At 42.1% G+C, this 18,496-nt stretch overlaps 1 protein-coding gene across 4 annotated transcripts; it reads right to left on the bottom strand.

The window, feature by feature from the left end:
* Positions 1-13: 13 nt before the first annotated feature.
* On the bottom strand, positions 14-17,070 carry TCP11L1 (t-complex 11 like 1). 4 transcript variants are annotated; one of them, XR_013956811.1, is made up of 12 exons: positions 16,934-17,070; positions 13,298-13,463; positions 10,527-10,659; positions 7,830-7,950; positions 7,133-7,353; positions 6,248-6,384; positions 5,617-5,813; positions 5,074-5,255; positions 4,184-4,356; positions 3,717-3,972; positions 3,547-3,623; positions 14-34 (listed from the first exon to the last, which is right to left on the bottom strand). XR_013956811.1 is itself a non-coding variant. In XM_080617645.1 (10 exons), the coding sequence occupies exons 2-10, from the start codon at positions 13,449-13,451 to the stop codon at positions 3,737-3,739; spliced, it is 1,554 nt and encodes a 517-aa protein (XP_080473771.1). In that variant the 5' UTR covers positions 13,452-13,463; positions 14,912-15,092; the 3' UTR covers positions 3,716-3,736. The 4 variants fall into 4 exon arrangements, 1 of the variants encoding a protein (XP_080473771.1); XR_013956812.1 differs by lacking the exon at positions 14-34 and adding an exon at positions 1,340-1,479 and having other exon boundaries at positions 3,712-3,972; XR_013956813.1 differs by lacking the exon at positions 14-34 and adding an exon at positions 1,340-1,479.
* Between the last annotated feature and the right edge of the window lie 1,426 nt (positions 17,071-18,496).

Below are 18,496 nucleotides of genomic sequence, written 5' to 3'. Positions count from 1 at the left end.
TCAGCCTCTTAAGTCAGGCATTTAAAAGGGACAGCTGCAAACAAAAGTAAATCTTGAAAATGGTTTTGTTACTGTGGTGCCTCTTTTCTCCTATGGTTCTTGATCCGAAAACAGCCAGAACAACCTTATAACGTGCTCTGAACAAATCAAGGTTTTCAGAACCAAAAGTGCAAAATGTCAAAACTGCATTTTGTTCTTCAAAGGTGTTCACATCTACCACTTGAGATCTGGTGGGTTCTCAACAGTTTTATTTTAAAAACTGGATGGCTTATACTGAAGCATTTTTAATTCACGTTTCCTGGAAAACAGTTGTTCTCAGTTTGTTCATGTAGTTCCTGCCTTATTGTTCATTTTTATTTATGGCAGAATGTATGGAATCTGTTTTGTAGTTGAAAATGGAAAGAAACATTCCTTTAAAATAAAAGGATATCCATAACATCATGCCTCATTCTGGTTTTATTCAAACACAAGTTAGTTCTTAAATATGACTCAGCCACTTCAAAAGCAATGTTATTAAGACCACCACAGGAAATTGATCAGAGCATACATATTAGAATTAGCTTTTTTTCCATTTTTTCTAGAGGATACAGTATACTTTTGCTTTTAATTCCAGACTGTTTAAAGAAGACAGCATCGTAAGACAAACTCGGTACGTATTTCTAATGTGGATTGTCCAGGAGTACTAGCTCACACAGTCTGTTCCTGGATAACTGCATTGGTCTTCCACTTAAGGTACAATGCTAAATGTCAATATATTAGCTACACAGTTTAACCTGGTATTATCAAACAAGCTAACAAAACCACTATATGAACTTTTGAAGCAGTTTCTAAGCATACTGTAGATTTTTAACTTGTAACAGGCTATTCAGAACTGCACTCATCCTGCTGAGACCATAAGAATCCCTGTGGACTACAGGACATTCAGACACACAGACATTCCCACCACCAGCAGCAGAGATGACCCCAGTTAGTGCTCCTGTCTACTGGACTAAAAGGTGAAACAGCCTATGTGTAACCATAGAACTATGTTCCCATGGAGGTAAGGTCTGGCCTTACCAGTCACAGAATTTCTTCTTTGCTTTGCCACTTAATTGTATGTCCCTTTTTCTTTTAAAGAGGATGTAGAGAAACTATCTGTCAACCGCTATCACTAAGAAAAACCAAAACCACTAAGGTGATTTGAACTCATGGGCATTTATTTCTGTCTCTAGATCTTTACTGCTGTAAGGCCCACAACACCCATCACTCACCGAGGCACCCATTCCCACTGCCTGTACCCCCGAAGGCGAAACTAGAGCCAGCAGCAGGTACTGCACTTGTCTCCATGTGAAGCCTTAGGATCAAGCCCCTGCTGCAAGGAGAGCTGGGACGTACTGCATCAAGCCTGCAGCACAGTCCGTGCTTTGATGGCAGAGTAAGCAGGAGCTGATCGTCACGGACATCTGGACCCTGAATTCCTCAAGTGGGAGCAGCCATCTCCTGGATTGAGCAAGTACAATTTTATCTATCTATAATGCAGTCCCAGTTGTTCTACTTCTCAAAGGCTTTTCTAAGTATGTTGTTTCACCACTATGGTGTTCTTCCCCACATCCTGGAGATCATCCCCTACAGCACCTAAATTTCTGTAGAATGCGTAATTCCACAGGGGCCTGTAAAGGCAGCTTCTAGACAATGCTAAAATATAAAACAACAGCAGCAATGTATAACTTCTGCAACTCTCATTTAACAAAAATGAAAACAGCTTTGTCTTGGTTATACATCTCTAGCAATAACATTTCTGTTAGCTCTTTCATTACATGGACAACTGAATTACCTTGTTGGAGCTGCAGAGCTATAGGCTGTATTTTGAGGTGGATCCTGCACTAATAACAAAGTACAGTAAGCAGATGCAGCGATCTTGAAGACCTCTGTAGTATCCTGTGCTGATTCAGACAATTAAATAGTCCACGTCAAAAACCTACTCAGAACTTACTTTTCTGGCTAACCAAACCTACTCATTTTTGACTTATCAAAGAAAAGAGTCAAAGACAGATCATATTTTACTATCTGAGTAACTTTAGCCAAAAGAAAAATAACTTGACTGAGGTGCTGATGTCTTACAGGGCTTTGGTGTGGTTTTTCCCTTGGGGAACAGGGTTTGTAATGAATGAAAAAAGATTTGGTTTATAGTTGCATAGGCTAACATGGAATAAAAGGTCTTACTTAACCCATCTTCCTCCAAACTCAAAGTCAGTACAGCTATATCCACACCGACAATTAAAGGAAAACTGGCAAGGGAAATATCAGCACTGATTCATGATCCAAGTTCTACTATTTTCATTGATAAAATGAACCTGGATGTGAGCAGTAAAAGGCCCTATTTATTTTACATAACTTGTTGGTTTTGTGGCTTTTAAGACACCAGCACATTCTCTTTTGGCTAGCCTAGCAGTACTTGGGACACTTACTGTTTCTAACTATGAACTTGGCTTTCACGAAATCATCAAATTTTGATGACTGTAGCACAGCACAGTGCTCAGCCAGAGGAAAATTTCAAACGTACTTCCCTCCTGGCTGAGTTTGAAATCACAGTAAGGCTGTAAGGTCATTGAGCTCCTCTGTGAACACTCCTCTATACAACATGTAGCTAATTCAATTAAAGACCTGCAACTGTTTTAAGTTTCAAGAATACCTCTACAAAGTGAAAAAGAAATCTTCTACTGAAAATATTCCCTGTATATTCAAACTATCAGTAAATCATTCACTTCTCACAGTGCATCAAGATCACTTATACTTCTGATAGTGCTCTGCGCTTCCTAGATAGTTTTGAAGATATGATTGAAAATGCAACCATCTCCAGTTGTAGTTCTAAAAACACAAGTAAAATTTTCAGCCTAAAGTGTCATACGCTCGAAATCTGCCCTCAGAAAATGACAGAGTCCCTTGAAAATGAGTATTTCACATAAAAAGGAGTAACTGCTAGCAAAAAAAAAAAAAAAAAAAAAGGTAAGAAATGCCACTTTTATCAAAACATTTTAGCTCTGCCCTTCTGAAGTCTTTACAAGAGATAAATACAGCTGCAATCTATAAGATTGCCACCTTTGGAAGTACTGTACATAGCAGAGGACAGTTACCCAATAACCAGAAAATTTACTACAAAAATATATTGTCTTGTGTAACATCTGCAGGTAAACAGCAAAAAAATGCTATTAAAAATGCAGTAAAATGCAGAAAAAACTAGTAGCCTACCACATTAACCATAATGTTACAATAAAGTGCTGTTCGGCTTTGTTTTTTTGCCTCTGAAAGTTTCTCTTATCCAGAATTTTAGCTTTCTTCTTTGAAGTAAGATTGATTTTTTTTTTTTTGTTAAGCCAAATCACCTCATAGCTAATCTGCTCTGGATTAATTAAACTAAATTCACAGTAAATTAGAGTAAAATGCCCTAAAATGAGCCACTTACTTAAATACAAAGTTTGATTCTTAAACTTGTCCTACCTAGCACCAGCTGAAAAATTGCAGACAGAAAACTACCAAGACATTCCCCCACCCAGGTTGTATACTTACATGAAAAATGCATCTCTCTCTCATCATTTATTTCAGAACCCCTTTTGGATCTCAGGTATTTTCCTCATCAGTCATCACTAGTGAATTAAAAGGAACCAGTATTTACATGGGAAGCTGTTTTCCTAGACAAATATTGGTGCAAGTGTTTAAAATAGCTGACAGTACCGTACTGGTTGCATACAAACTGGTTTTAGGATTCTTCTGACTTCCCTGCAAGTTGGTATTCTTCCTTAGTCAGTATTTTGCCAAGGACTGCATCATAGTAAGGGCTGAAGACCATTTTGTTGTAGTTGACAAGACGAACATACTTGACAGCAATCTCTTCCAGCTCTTTCTGAATAGGGCCTAGTCCTCCAGGAACAGCAGGCAATGATTTCTGGTGACTAGATGCAAGGTAATTCTCCAGAAACTTTTGAATTCGGGAATCTGGAAAAATTGGACCAAGGGTTTGGTTTGTTTTCAAAAGAGAGAGTCAATTAGAAATAGTGTAATCTCATGTAACATACAGAAAGCCTGAACATAGCAAACGAGCATTTAAAGCTGATTAAATGAGGAACCATGCATGTCATGCCACCAACGGATGTACAAAGACAGAGAAGTGGTCACTTGAGAACAGAGTGGTTTTGTCCAAGCATACCTATTAACTTGCATATGGTGTTATCCAAATTGGCCACCGCTTGGATTTGTCCTTTAAGTACAGTCTCTCGCTCAGCTGAGAGCGGTGTGAAGCCATGCTGGGAGAGGCAGGTGTTAACTTCAGCACACACCTTCTCACCCGTGGTAGCCAGAGATTCCTTCAGGTTAAAGGAGCTGGAGAACATGGAGCAGAGCGTTACTGAACTACAGGAGTTAGTTGCCTTTTTTCCCCATCTTTAAAAAATAAACTATAAAAAAATATTTTTTATAGTTGGATATTTTATTATTGGATAAAAAAATATCCAATTACAGCTGCCTTATTTATTAAACGTAATGGAAGAAGTGTAGTCCAGATAAAGCCAGAACTATAAAGATTAATGTATTTTATATATATGTGTATATATATAGATGAAAAATAAAGTCAAGATATAAAACCAGGAGGTAGAATAGACAGCATTAAAGATTTCCAGCCTGAACAATCCACACAAATAAGAGCTGACCTTCTGCCCTCACAGACAGTTCTAATGTAAAAACCAACCATCAACCCGTAATGTCTACAGCAATCATTCTGTATCTGCAAGCATCTTACTGTACCACACTCAAGTTTTTGAGGGAGCCTGGCACAAAGCGTGAGCATGGTTAGCCACTGGTGCTCTCATGTGCCAACAAGGCATCAAGGAAAACATATTCTGAATAAAGGAGCTCTTAAAGGTCACAAAAGATCACAGCAAGAAAAGATAGTTCTATCTGAGTAAGCTGAATAAAAACTGTCAGCCTGGGCTCATAAAAAGCCCTCATCACTTCCTCTGACATACTCTACAGCCAGAAAGAGGCTTAAGCCTCACTAGGGTGAGAACAGCTGCGCCTGTGTGAGGACTATTCAGTACTCACGGCAGATGGATTCCTGTCAGCAGCACCTTGACAATGGTTTTGATTTTCTCAGCAAACCCAGGCATGTCAGCGAGTGCCGGGCCTGCTGCACTGAAGGTGACCAGAAGGACTGTCCCAGTCAAGAGGCACTGCTCCAGCTCCAGCTGTATTTCCTGAAAGCGGGTCTGGTCCATTAGCACCGTCTGCAAAGAATGAGAAAGCCAGCACACAGTGAAGTCAGGACACTGGGCTGTGATGTGACACTGCAATTCCCACCTAGCCACACGAGTGACAGCAAGACAAAGACACAGAAAAGAGCAATATGTGCTCAGCAGGCAAGTAACAGGAACAAAATGAAAAGAATTAACTCCTCTTTTTCAACTAAGTAAGTTTCAATACTGAAAAAGCAGCACCTATTAGAAGAGCTACAAGAGCCCTCAATCAAAGGATGTTTTAGTATTGTACTTGTTACAAGGCTATAACTCCAAACAAGCTTCTGTTATATCCCAGAAACAGGTAAAGTAGAACAAGCACAGAAATGCATTTTTCTGTTAAATAACCTACTTCTGGGAAAGGCCTGTTCACATGGTCCCACTTCAGGAGGTTCAGATAGGCCTGATTTTGTACAGCAGTGGAGCACAAGGCGGAAGCTCCACCAGTGGCACCATCACTACTACAGTGGGGAGGCAACATTTTACGTCTCAGCTTGACAAGATCATCTGCTGCTTCTTGCAACCACCTTGTGACAAGGTCTAAAGAATCTGCAGAGTAGTGAGAAAAAAAATCTTGTTCAGAAAATTCCTTTTCAAAGTTAGGTTTCTCCACCAATAATTTCCAAATAATCCCATTAGTTACTAATATCCATGATACCAGTTACTGACATGCATTTCACTTATTGCATTAAGCAGAACATCTAAGACAATTAAAACCACGCAGCTACAGGAAATCAGAGGTGAGATGATGCCAGGTATTTATGCCCTATACTGTACTGAAATGAAACTAAACTGCAGTGTATGAAGTGCAGAACTGTTGTTCTGGCAGATTTTGTCAAACCACAGTTTTGGGGCACAAGCTGTCATTTACCATATGAAATCTAGAACTTATGAAAAATCTGATTTCTTCTCATGATGTACAAGCAAAAGCATGCAGTTCACTGGGAGGACAGAGGGGAAGAAAGAAAGGAACAAAGTCATACTTGGCCGTTTCTCAAGAAACTCCTGAAACTTCTTTCTTTCATACTCAGCAGACTGCTGCATTAATTTTGGCCTAATACTAGTGACAGCGAAGTTTGCCATATCCATTTTCATTAGGTCTAACACAGAGAAAATGGCTCTAAACAAACAAACAGAAAAAGTTATTCAAGGCTGCAGACGTTTAAGAGGTACTATTTACAAGATTTGTTACAGACTCTGTAAGGGAAGAGCAGAAACATGCATGGGGAACATTAACAGGATGCTTAACAACGTAAGAACATGGGGCAGAGCTGGAGCAAGCATGTGTGTGCATGTGTCTGTTCAAAGTAGGAAATAAATCTTGGTCGCCTGTAAAAATGCCTCCGTGGAATTGACTTTAACAACTTGGGGGGTGGGGGGAAGGGGGAGAGGGAAAGGGGAAGAGAAGAAGGCAAGGACTATTCAGCTGGGAACACAGTGCCAGAGCAAAAGCCTCTGGGTAGGAGAGAGAGCTCCAGTTGAGGGGAAAGGATGAACTGGTTGGGGAACAGTAACACTTTTTTCCTATGCTGCTTCTCTCCCCCCCACCCCCCTTCTGCTGTTGATATTCATTCTAATACAAACTGCCCATTCACCTGCTATCTTACAGCTTATATGCACTTGGCATTTAAGAAAATGTCCTTCAGTGACATGCGGGAGCCAAATACTCCAATTCACCAGAACAAAACTGGTCTTTGTTAAAGACCTTTGGAGCATCTCCCCTCTTCACACCCACAACTACATCCCTATCACTCCCTTTTCATACAGAGATTTGCAGGTTCCCCTGCTGGACCAGCCCTCCCTCCCCCCAGCCCCCATAAAATTATTGAAGGCACTCTCAATGTGACTAATCAATACCATTTCAGTACCTGAACAGAGGAACTATTTCATTAATATCTTTCAGTTTCTTAATTTCTTCATCTCGAGCTGGAGCACAGAGAGTCCCCATCATCCCAATAACAAATTCGACCAACTTAGCAATATCAAGGGCCCCATTTTCTGCCTCCTGTTTTATCAAATCCAGATCAAGAACTTCTGTAATCTGGCTTCTCAGTCTAGTATGACCAGGCAACAAGAAAGACAGGAGATTCTGAAATGGAAAGTTTTTAACAGTGTGTTAGTTCTACATACCAAAGACTACTGCAAGGATCAAAACAGTTACTGAACCACTTTTTATTTAAACTAATTGCCCTTTACAAGTGGATTTTTTTTCTTTTTTTAACCAACCATTCACCAAATGTTTCCCCTCACTCTTTATGATACTGAACTTACTAAATGGTAAATACTTTGTAATACAGATGCTACAGTCATAACATGAAGGAAGCTTGATATGAGGAAACTAATTTTACTTTCCTTTTAATCCTCTTACATTGTTTTGCATTTGTTTTTACATTCAAATTTCTCCTCTGGGGTTATACAACTTATATATGTTCACAGATAATGATCCAGTAGTGAAAAAGATGAAGAAAGTCCTTCATGAAAAGCCAAACTTCAACCACTTGTGCTCATTCGTATCAACACAGCTACTCAAATTCAGTAATTTCCCTTGATATGACATCATCTTACCTCTTTAATTTCTCCCAGTAGTTTAATTGCATGGTCATAAGTTGGTGGATCTTCCTTTAGCTGTGCTTCCAGACAGTCCCAGAAAGCTTTATGCACAATATCTCTGACTTTTTTTTCTAAGCTGTGGGTAAATATGACCAGTTAATAAACAATACTTGTCTCTGCACTACCTCACAAAGATAACCTGCAGCTCCTGAAGAACAGCAGATAATAATACGAATACAGTGTAATAATGAATATATGCTGATCAACAGAGATCTGTCATTTTAAGTTATGCAGAAAAGCGAGAAAAACTGGACACAGGGTTTGGGATGGCTTCTATCCTACTAAAGGTTTACACACAAGCAGAAGCAGCTACAAATTAAAATCCTTGCAATTATTTATCACATGCTACCTCTAAACCAAACAATGGGAAGAAGAGAGATCACAAAAATTAGTTTTGTCTTCAAAAGACCAGAGAACCAGTATTCCTGTTACTTTCAAGAGCCTCACTAAGTAAATGCAATTCTACGAAGGAAAATTCATTAAGTAAACAGAAATGGAGTAACTTCCCTGACATAAAAGCTTCTACATTTCAATGTGTAGATATTGTAACTACTCTGAGATACAGGCCCAGTCCAGTTTGTTTAAAAAAAATAAATTAATTCTACTGCTTCAGTACCAATTCCTAATCCAGCACACTGAAAGTTACTTCTTTTCAGCCAGCAGGCTTCTGTTCACACCAGGTTTAACTTCAACATGGAAGAAGCTCACAACACACAGCATGTTCCCAAGGCTCTGACTCTGTGCAGCTGAGGTTCAGACGGCACCCAGAGGCCTTTAAGCCCTGTGGCCCTCTGAGGGCAACCAACATGTGCTCTACTGACAGCATCTACAACTGCAAATACAGTCACAAACTTCCTCCTCCAACCATGTGTCTACACATACATTCAAGCTGCAGGGGACTGTAAGCCTGAGACATACTAGAAAGAATGGAAAAAAAACACCACACTAAAATCCTTCTTCTCTGAAAAATGCTGAGATCAATTTTATGGCATTGAGGTATACCAGAAAAGTTATCCACTATCACAGCATATTTTCACATGAGAAATCCATCTGAAGGAACACAGAGCAGCAGCAGACACTGAATACAACAGCACCCTCTTAACTAGGACTTCAGATGAAGCATTTATTCTCAGCCATCAGCTGCAAAGCAGAAAACGCCTGATGAAAGTTACACAAAAAGATGCTGAGACACAGAAGATAAGGCAGAGTGGGGAGAAGGAGCTTTGCACACCTCTGGCATACTTTCCATACTCAAGAGAGCTCCTAGTTCATAGAGCCACATGACCTGCAAATAAGGCAGCAAAGCAGGGGTCTGTCTAACAACAGACAAGGCACACACTGACAGATGGTGCTGAGAAGACAGACCAAATCACTACTTGAGCTCTAAAATATATATGAGTCTTCATGGACAACAGAGGTATCTAGTGTCATGTGCCAGCTCAGTTAAATATTGTTTGTCCTCAGCATTTGAGGAGGCCACCATTCCATTTCTTACCAACTGAGAAGCTGAAACAAGTGAAGAACATATAGCAAAGACCCTCATCTACTCCATTCAACCCTTACTGAAAGGCAATTCCTGCTTGGGCCATGAGGTTCAGTGTATTTGATAGCATGAGCACATTTTCTTTGGTTACTATTGTTTAGCAGTCCACAGCCATTAATAAAACACCAGTGGCACACTGGAAAGACAGCGACAGTCCAGGCGAGAAAGGAAGATGAGAATATTCCCATTACTGCCTTTTCAGGCAGGGACAATTCAAGTTCCAAGCAACAGCCTCATTACTGATGTTCATGAGAACCACCGTCACCATATTTCGGTGGAGATGGGCATCAAACCTTTTGTCTCAGAATGACCAATTTCTATAGAGGACAAGCAATGCCAGTCTTCTAAGAGCCACCTGCATCATATTTGTCTGCAGCACCCATGAAGGTAACGTGCTCTGGGGTCTCTCGCTCAAACACAGACACCTACAGACAACACTGGTTTCAATGTGGACCAAGTTCCTTCCATGAAATGTGCACTCACTCTCACAAATCAACCCAGGAAACACAGTCAGCCAGATCCCTCTGTGTGTGAAAACTAAAAAACAGCACACAAAGCCTCTGTAGACAGGACTGGGTCCGCTACACTAGCCAATATGTGACCAGACACCCACGCGGCTTCTGCTTTCCCTTTCAGCAGGGGACAGAATTACTGTAGGTCAGACAGAGAAGGAAAGACTTCAAACTTAAAATGAGCAAGGACTAACCTAATAAAACATAGGAATCTCTTCCCAAAAAATCCCTGGAGAAACTGACAGAAAAAGCTAAACTGTTCAGCATTTCAACTGCCACAGGTGGTGAAAGCTTCAAAAATGCTGAGAGCTGAGATCAAAAATGCATCTGCAGCTAGACTTGGGGATTGAGAAGACTGCGGTCTCAGACTCCTGCAACAAGGGGACACTGACAGAAACCCCAGCACCCTGGGATTTGTGCCCAAACAGTTACTCCTTTCACACGCACACATTTCTGGGGAAGCAGAACAGCATGATTACCACCCTCTCCTTATGATACTAAGATACTAGCCAGAGCCTGTACCTGATCTACTAAGAGCTGTTCTGTAGTTCTACAAATGCAAATTTCATTTATGTATCTATTTGGTAACAGTCTTACCTGTGTTCTGGTAATTCAGCTGGCTTTATCTGGAAGTCTCCATTAACAACAATTTCATGTGCTAATGCCATGTTGGTTACTCCCTTAGCTGTTTCCATGAGCTCCTCTATTGACACAGGCTGAGGAGGACTAGCTGCAACATAAATGAAAGTGCCAGACAGTTACATAAAACTCTATGGAAAAAAGTCTGCTAATACTTTTGCACCCTTTCCACCTTCTGTACAGTACAGATGGACACTTGAAGATTCTTCTTTCCTTCCCTTCCCAGCTGGGGACGACACAGTTTGGAGTACTACAGAAAACAAAGGAGTGAACCCCAGTTGATATTCTAGGCTCAATATATCAATTGCTTCCAAGTTTCCATCAAGATCTTTTAAAAAACCACCCCCCAAAATCCCCACACCCAAACCCCCACTTCTTCAGGACCGCTTAATAGTATCTTAGCATCTTCTTCCATAGTGTAGGAAGAAATCATTAAAAATACTAGCATTTTCACCCCACTATTTCCTCAGTTATTGTGCTGATGCTGCCATTTCAATGTTATATTTTTCAAGGAAGTGACTTCACCTCTAAAGCAGTCAGCACACAAACTGCCATTAACATTAAGCAATAACACACTAGTAGCTAATTATTCTCACTACTTTCAGTGTAACAGGCACTTCTCCAGACTCTTTTTTTTTTTTATCTCCAGAAGCCATGGTCCAAGCAATAAGGACATCAAGACCTAGTCCCAGCACCATTGCCTAAGACCTCTTCCTTTGGCAGGCATTTGGGACTGACAAGGATGAGCAAGCAACTGCAAATTGGGCCCTGGGGCATACAAGCAAGCAGGAGTAAGCTCAGACCAGAAAAAAAAAAAAAGTCAGTTTTCATAAGGCAGGAGACAAAGGTAGTGACTGACTGTAGAAATCTGAAAGGCAGAAGAGGGACAGGGACAGTTTCAGAAAACTTAATATGCACTGAGAATTATGGTTCCTAATTGTTCTGGAGTATACAACATCCTCCTGGGACACTAATGGCATGGGGATAGTGCAGGAAGTGACACATAAAGGCAGAGAAGGTGCCACAGGTGTAGGCCATGCTGGTTAGGGGTGTAATCCCATCCCCACTGAAGCCAACCAAAACCTGTTGCTGCTGATTCTTCATGGTAAAGATTCCCCCTAGCTGTGCTAGCACCAGTGAAGCATGGTGTGGAGGTGCCCTTCAATGCCTTGCCAAATGTCAGGAGAAGCACAGTAGCCCTTCCCTGGTCCAGGTATTTGAGGAAAAGGAGAAGGTTAAAGCATTGGTGTCCTCAGGTGATGCAGACAAGAACGGAAAGGTTCACCTCAGCTTCCACAGAAAACATCTGATGGAGCAGAAGGACAGGGGAAAGAGCCGCAGCAGAATTGCCCTAATGGATCAATTCCTTTCCATAGTTCATTCACTTCAACTAGAGTCCTGGCATAGGAGCAACATGCTAATTCACAAAATGGAAGAAACCAACCAGGGATCTTCATAGGCTGGGTTCACTGAGGTATGTTTTAGACAAACTATCATGACAGCCTCATTTTCTAATCCAATTTGACTGGACTTAAGCTAGTAACATAGAAAAGATCCTATAAGAGTAACTGTCCATCACTTGTCTGCCACTTGGAGCTGTTCCAAGTATATACTGTGAGGCTCCAATGTGGTATTTTTTCATTCATATCTTGCTCATTTTGTGCAGCCCTCCCAAACCCTTATTTCCTTCAACTTGCAGCTTAATCTTGCACAGTGACTCTGGAAACACAGCAAGAATTATCCTTGGATATCCTGAGAACTAGCAGGACAACAAAGTTCAGAGCTTAATGGGAGTGCTCTTGTCAGACTGCCAAATGATGTTACCCTAGCAGAGGATGCACTAAAAGCTAAGCCTCTTTCATTTACCAAAGAATGCTCTTAAATCATGTTACTTCATCCTCTTAATATATCTCCTCCCTTACAAAAGGGGGGAGCTTGAGACCCGTGATTACTTTGTGATACAGTGCAGTGCAAGACTGTGCTGTGCATTTTACTTTCCTGTGCTCATAGCATCTCTCCACATATACAACTCGTTTCCTGTCAGGCAACCAGCAAGTCATAAGAACATAAACTCCCTCAGAACATCTCCTCTGTGTAACATGGCACTAAACCACAACGCTTACCCTCAAGTAGTAATGAAGACCATTAAAAAAATAAAAAGGAATGCAATAAATAAAATATTACCTGCTGAGACACTCTCTACAGTAACTTGGAACTAGTTATCTGAGCAACTCTGCCTCTTTGAATTGAATCCCTGGGACCAGAAAACTTTCCCTTGCTTTTATCTATAGATTTGCTAGAAATAATTGGAAACCATACTGCATCCAGCTCCTCATGTCAAAAGCTGAATGACAAATATGACTTAGGAATAAACTTAAAATATGCAGTCCTACTTGACACTAGAAGTAGTATTAGGACTAAATGTACAACTTTGTGTTTGCATTTGGAGAGGGATGACAGGACCTAACTTTGTTGATAACAGCTTCTCTTGCCCTGCAGTAGAAACAGAGGCTGCTCCACCAATCCAGAAGGTTCAGCTGATAATGCAAACAGCAGTGACACTTTAGCTGGAACACACTGGAGTTGTGCTTATCCCTTCCATGAGTGCAAACGTGCAATGGTATACATGGCTCAGAACAACATGGTTATTGTGTACAGTTAAGTACTAAAAATGGGGAGAAAGGTGTTGCAAAGTTTCAAAGTCTTTTTCATAAAGCAGCTTTGCTTACACTTTGGCGTATCATCTCTGTGTGATCCTAAAGCACTCTGTCGTATTCTTTTTCTGACAGACTGATCCAGGTTGTCCAAGCTCTCCTCTTGACCATCTCCCAAATCGCTCAACTTTTCTTTGCTTGATGGTGGCTTGTCAGGATTCTGAGACATTTTCAGTTGGTTCTTTTCAGAAAAAGAAAAGAAGATGAAAAAGGGAACGAATAAGCATTCTCTGACAGGGCTGAGTGGGGAAATATCACCAGGAGTTCTCTTGATTAAGAAAAAATTAAGAATGAAAGAATTCTCATGAGGAATTACATGATGTCATTCCCATAATGGTAGGGGACCTGGACTCGATGACTCACTTCCAATCTTACACAAAACAAAATGCTTTCAATACAACTACCATTTACTTAATCTCCATTCCCACAAGTTCTCAAAAGTCTGAAACTGTTCCCTTGCCATAATGCATACAGATGAGAAAGTCATTTTCTTTCTTAGCAGTGCTTATGAAATTACTGAAAAAATACTATTAGAAACACGTTTTACAAAAAGGTTATGCCAGGTATTTTTCCAGTACAAAATGATAAAATCTGCCTGACTGTAACATACCCCTGGACTATGGTCTGCCCCAACTGCTCATAACTTGGAAGTTTTCACTCTGAGCCATCCAAAAGCATTAAGAAGCAGGAAAAGGACTGGAGTTTAATTAATGTGAAATTCTACTCCCATGTTTTCATTCCATGCAAAAGTCATGATTTATGCATTTAAAAAGCAAACAAACATCACATTGCAACAGTAAGGTATATAGCTATAGTATTTTAAGTATTTATTAAACATTAGATATTAAATATTTCTATTACATCACAGATACCAGCAGTGTACCCAAAGTTACACTGCAAAAATGACCATTAAAAAAGCATGTCTCACTGTTCATTATCTTCACTTATTTCACGTTCAGTTTCCTTCTGAAGGACATAATTTGCACATCTTCCCATTGAAAACTCTCCATCCTACAGGAAGCTACAGTTCAGACTTCAGTTTTACAGAAATCTATTAGACAGCATGCAACGTCTCTAACTGAATTAAATAACCTTCATGTTCTGTGAAGGGGGAAGTCAGGAAGAGTGTGCCTTTCAAATAAAAAAGGAAAGCTCCTGGAACGCCACTACTGTCCTCTTTCACCCAGTATCCCACCATTCTCACTTTCCAAATTGAAAGAAACAAGCTCTCAGCAAGAAAGTTAAAAATACTTGCAGCTCCAAAGACTACACTGAGGAGGATGCAGCATAAGCAAGCAACAGTGTAGAAATAAAAAGCACAGCACAGGTTCTTTCCATTTCATGGAAGAGCTGTAATAAGTAACCCTGCTCCATCAGTGCTTAAATTGATTGCACCAATGTGATTCTAGAGGACAGCTGGAAAGCTCAGTGCCCATAAGAAATGGTTTTGTTCTACAGCAATGACTCAGGATCATCATCTTGCATGAGATACACAACAATACGCAACGCTTGTCCACAGCACCGGGTGAGCTCTACTTCAGAAAACAGAGCATATAGAGCATGGGATGAATTACACAGGAAAACAAAGACATCAGTACAAGTGTTGTTAGAATCGTATATTAGCCGCACCTCTAGCTGGAACAGTCATTGATGTCCCTGCTCCAAATGCTTGATCATCCCCCTTCACAAAGGCAGGCAATCCCAACTGGGACAAGAAAGCACTTGTCACTGTTACTTTTTAACTAAGGCAGGGAGATCTTCCAGCTAGGTGTAACACAAGGCACCCAATCCAGCATGCAAGTGGGAAACCACTGATGTGCTCCAGGAGAAGCGAATCTCCAGTCCAGCAGACAAGAGGTCTGTTACTGCAAACACTCTAGCAGCAAGACGGCATGAAGCTCTGTTAATAAAGGAGCAGTTAACAAAAAAGATCACAGCAGCAGCTGCAATAGAAAATGTAAGATAGAACTGGTTAAGAGGAAGGAAACGTGTTGTTGAATTTGACTAGAATAAAACCATTACCATAAAACCTTCCATATTCATTCAACCATACTGGAGAGCTGTTCTTCCTATCCATTCTCTTCCACAAAGCATCCTTCTGAAGTCAAAATCTGAAGCACAAAGATGGCTCAACTAAGACCCACTTAGGTCTTTAACGCACATGACACTTCACAGTGCCTTTCTAACTGCACTTTATCCTCACTGCCCTTACAAAAGTATATACCTTACTTACAGAGGGGAAATTGAGGCATGCATTAAGTTGGTTGAGGACTCTCAGAAGGTAATTGACAGGAACAAGACGATAATCAGTCCCATGATTACTACTCCCTGCTTTGCCCACCAGGACACCATTCCTACCATGCAGGCTGCATCCTAAAATATCACAATCGATAAACTGGCAGACCAAGAACTACAGTCTCAAACCTAACAATTTCATTTAATTGCCATTTGTTTAAGAAAAGAGTCCTGCTTCAGCTGTGGAAAGTGGATACGAGAACTGCTGGACTGTTCTACCAAATGACTGCTCAGCAGATGACGTGAACAGGCATCCTTGTTGACTTAGTTGTCTAGTCTGCAATAATTGCTCTTTTCTGCTGGACTACTGCTGTTATTTGCTGGAACACATCTAGAACACATCCTCTTTCCACTGGGTAAATAAGCTTGATAATACCTGTTCCAAAAGCATGATCACCATCTCTTCTTTCACAGAAACAATTCTGACTGCTAACAGAACAAAGTTCACTGCTCAGTGCTTTATTTTTAATAAAAACAGCAGTGCAAAAGAGAACACAACAAATTAAAACTTAAAATATTTCCACAGGTTGTTTTCATCAAAGGTCCTCAAATCATCCGAGGCACACCAATATGAAACAAGCTTCACGTGGAGCACACACAAGACTGAAGCTGCTCCTCCTTCAAGTGTCATTCACCTGCCTCCCTACGAGACCTGACAACTCCCTTACCTTCAGGCCAAGCACATGTACCCTGAAGGCCACTTTTCTTCAAACTTGATTCCAACACTTAACTCTCTCCCCTTCCTTCTATTCTCCCACCACATCACAACCTACTTTCCCTCACAGTCCACCATAAGGCAAGCTGCATCTCAGCTCCTCTGTCCATCTTACACATTCAAAGGGATGCTTGTGGACTTCTACCATTTCCCCCACCTACAGCTTGTTCCGTGTACGGCCCTCCAAATCCCGAGCTATCGGCAGGCTCGCTTGCAAGGAAGGCACCGGCAGGAAACCACTGCAGCAGTGTTAACCTCCCAGCCCCTCACCCTCCCCAGCGCCGGGCACCCATTTTCCTGCACGCCTTCCACAGGGGCTCGGAGCTCTCCCCGCACTGCTCGGCTGGGGGCTGGCAGCAGCTTCACCCACAACTGCCACAGGAAAAACAGGCCCCGGCGCGCAGCCAGGGCGTGTTTGTCCACAAGCCGAACGGCCGCGGCAGAGCAACACCTGGGAGGCAACAGCCTCCTTCTGCCTGCACCGACTCCAGCGAACAGGCCCCAGCAGCAGCCCGCGCCGAGCCCAGGGCCCTCTTCGCTGCTCCAGGCCTAACAGAGGCCCGGCGGCCTGCCCACCGCCCTGCCCACCGCCAGGACTGCGCTGCCACCCGGGTCACGCCACGCCGCCACCGCCTTCTTACCGCCGCTCGGAAGAGCCGCGGCCCCCGGCTGTAACGGAGCGGGCGGCCGGCCGCACTCCCTCCTGCCGGCCGGCGCTGCTAGGCTCAGCCCGCGGCGCGGCCCCAGCGGCTGCCCAGGGCCTGGCCCGACGGCTCCCCGCCCCTCTGAGCGGAGGCGGGGCGAGCAATCACCGCCCCTCGGTGCGTCGATGGGGGAGTTACTCCTCGGCGTGGGGACAGAGGGCCAGCATGGTGGTTACGGCTGCGTTGCGAGGAGAGTGAGGCGCTTGCATCTGCCTCAGGAACCCTGACTGCTAGCAGTCACCTCTGGGCCAGAACACGGGCTGCACGCCCGTAACCTCCAGCCAGGCTCTAGCACAGATAGATAGGTATCTGATCCTAGCACCTTGCCCTTTTTAGGTTAAATCCACCCAGCAACCAGGGAAAGCAGCCCTAGGTTTCTGTTGCTGTCCTGCTGGCGCGTATTCACTTACAGACACCTTACCCACTGCACACTGTGACCATTAGTCCCTTTTAACTTCCATCTCAGGTACTGTTATATAATCCTCTGGTCCTGTGCCTATCGAATGCTCCTGAACATCACCTGATGCCAGGCTCTTCCCTGCAGACTGCACTTCCGTAGCCCAAAATCACACTTCACACCAAAGCCAACCCAGTGACTGCACAGCGCACCATTATCTGTACTCCAGCAGGCAACGGCCATAGGCAAGAGCTCATTTTCAAGATAGAAACCTGATCCTCTTAACAGCAATGGCAGAACATGTAGGAAAAGGGAACATACCTCTGCTGAAAAGTAACTTAAAAATATGATCAAGAAACTGCCTTTCCACCCCCACATTTTTAAAGTGCGAGTTAAGCCACTTTTCCCCAAAAAAGTGCCTTTATAATCAAAAGCCTTCAGTTGAAACCAAGAACTAAAAAAAGTAACTACTGAAGAGTAAGGGTTAGACATCAATTCATAGTATTAGTTTTCAAGAACTGATTATCTTTCAGAAGCGCTTTCTAACTGCCTAGAATCAGCCTCTTACACATTTGTCTTCCATCCCCCACCAGAGTACAGTAACACATTATCCTCTTGCACACCAAGTTGCCATCTCACTTTCAGATAAAGTACGCTGGAGAAACAAGAGCCAGTGGCAACAGACACCACTGATGACTGAAGAGTTACTCAGCGAGACATTACAGAGTAGTATCTCAAATAGGACTGTTTATAAAAATAGCCCACCACATGCATTTATAACTTACTACTACTTCTTTTTCATTATTAAACTAAGCTAGCTTTTTCCCCCCCAAATACAAGAGAACAGAGCTCTATCAACACTGTGTATGGAGCAGAGTTTTTGATTTCTTGCAATAGTGACTGTAAGGGAGTTTTGCTGGCATTACCTGAAAGGCAGCCCCACAAGAATCACAATTAAATTTCTAATCATGCTATATATTTTCCCTGCTTGCAGTTGCCTGTGTTGCACAGCTTGAGATTTCCATTATAGACTAGATATAGATAAAACATACAGCTAGAAGAAAACCCAAAGGCCTTTCATTTGTTTCAGCTCTTTTCTAATT

Source organism: Psittacula echo, assembly GCF_963264785.1.
Source record: "Psittacula echo genome assembly, chromosome: 5".
NCBI lineage: Eukaryota > Metazoa > Chordata > Aves > Psittaciformes > Psittacidae > Psittacula > Psittacula echo.
Note: the sequence above shows the minus strand (reverse complement) of the source record. Positions and strands in the feature narration are given on the sequence as shown.

Coding starts and splice junctions, on each gene's coding strand:
- TCP11L1 (XM_080617645.1), bottom strand. CDS start 13,451: ATGTCTCAGAATCCTGACAAGCCACCATCAAGCAAAGAAAAGTTGAGC. Junction 7,951..10,526: donor GCTGAATTACCAGAACACAG/GTAAGACTGTTA, acceptor ATTTACCCACAG/CTTAGAAAAAAAAGTCAGAG. Junction 5,814..6,247: donor GTTTCTTGAGAAACGGCCAA/GTATGACTTTGT, acceptor ACTACTCTGCAG/ATTCTTTAGACCTTGTCACA.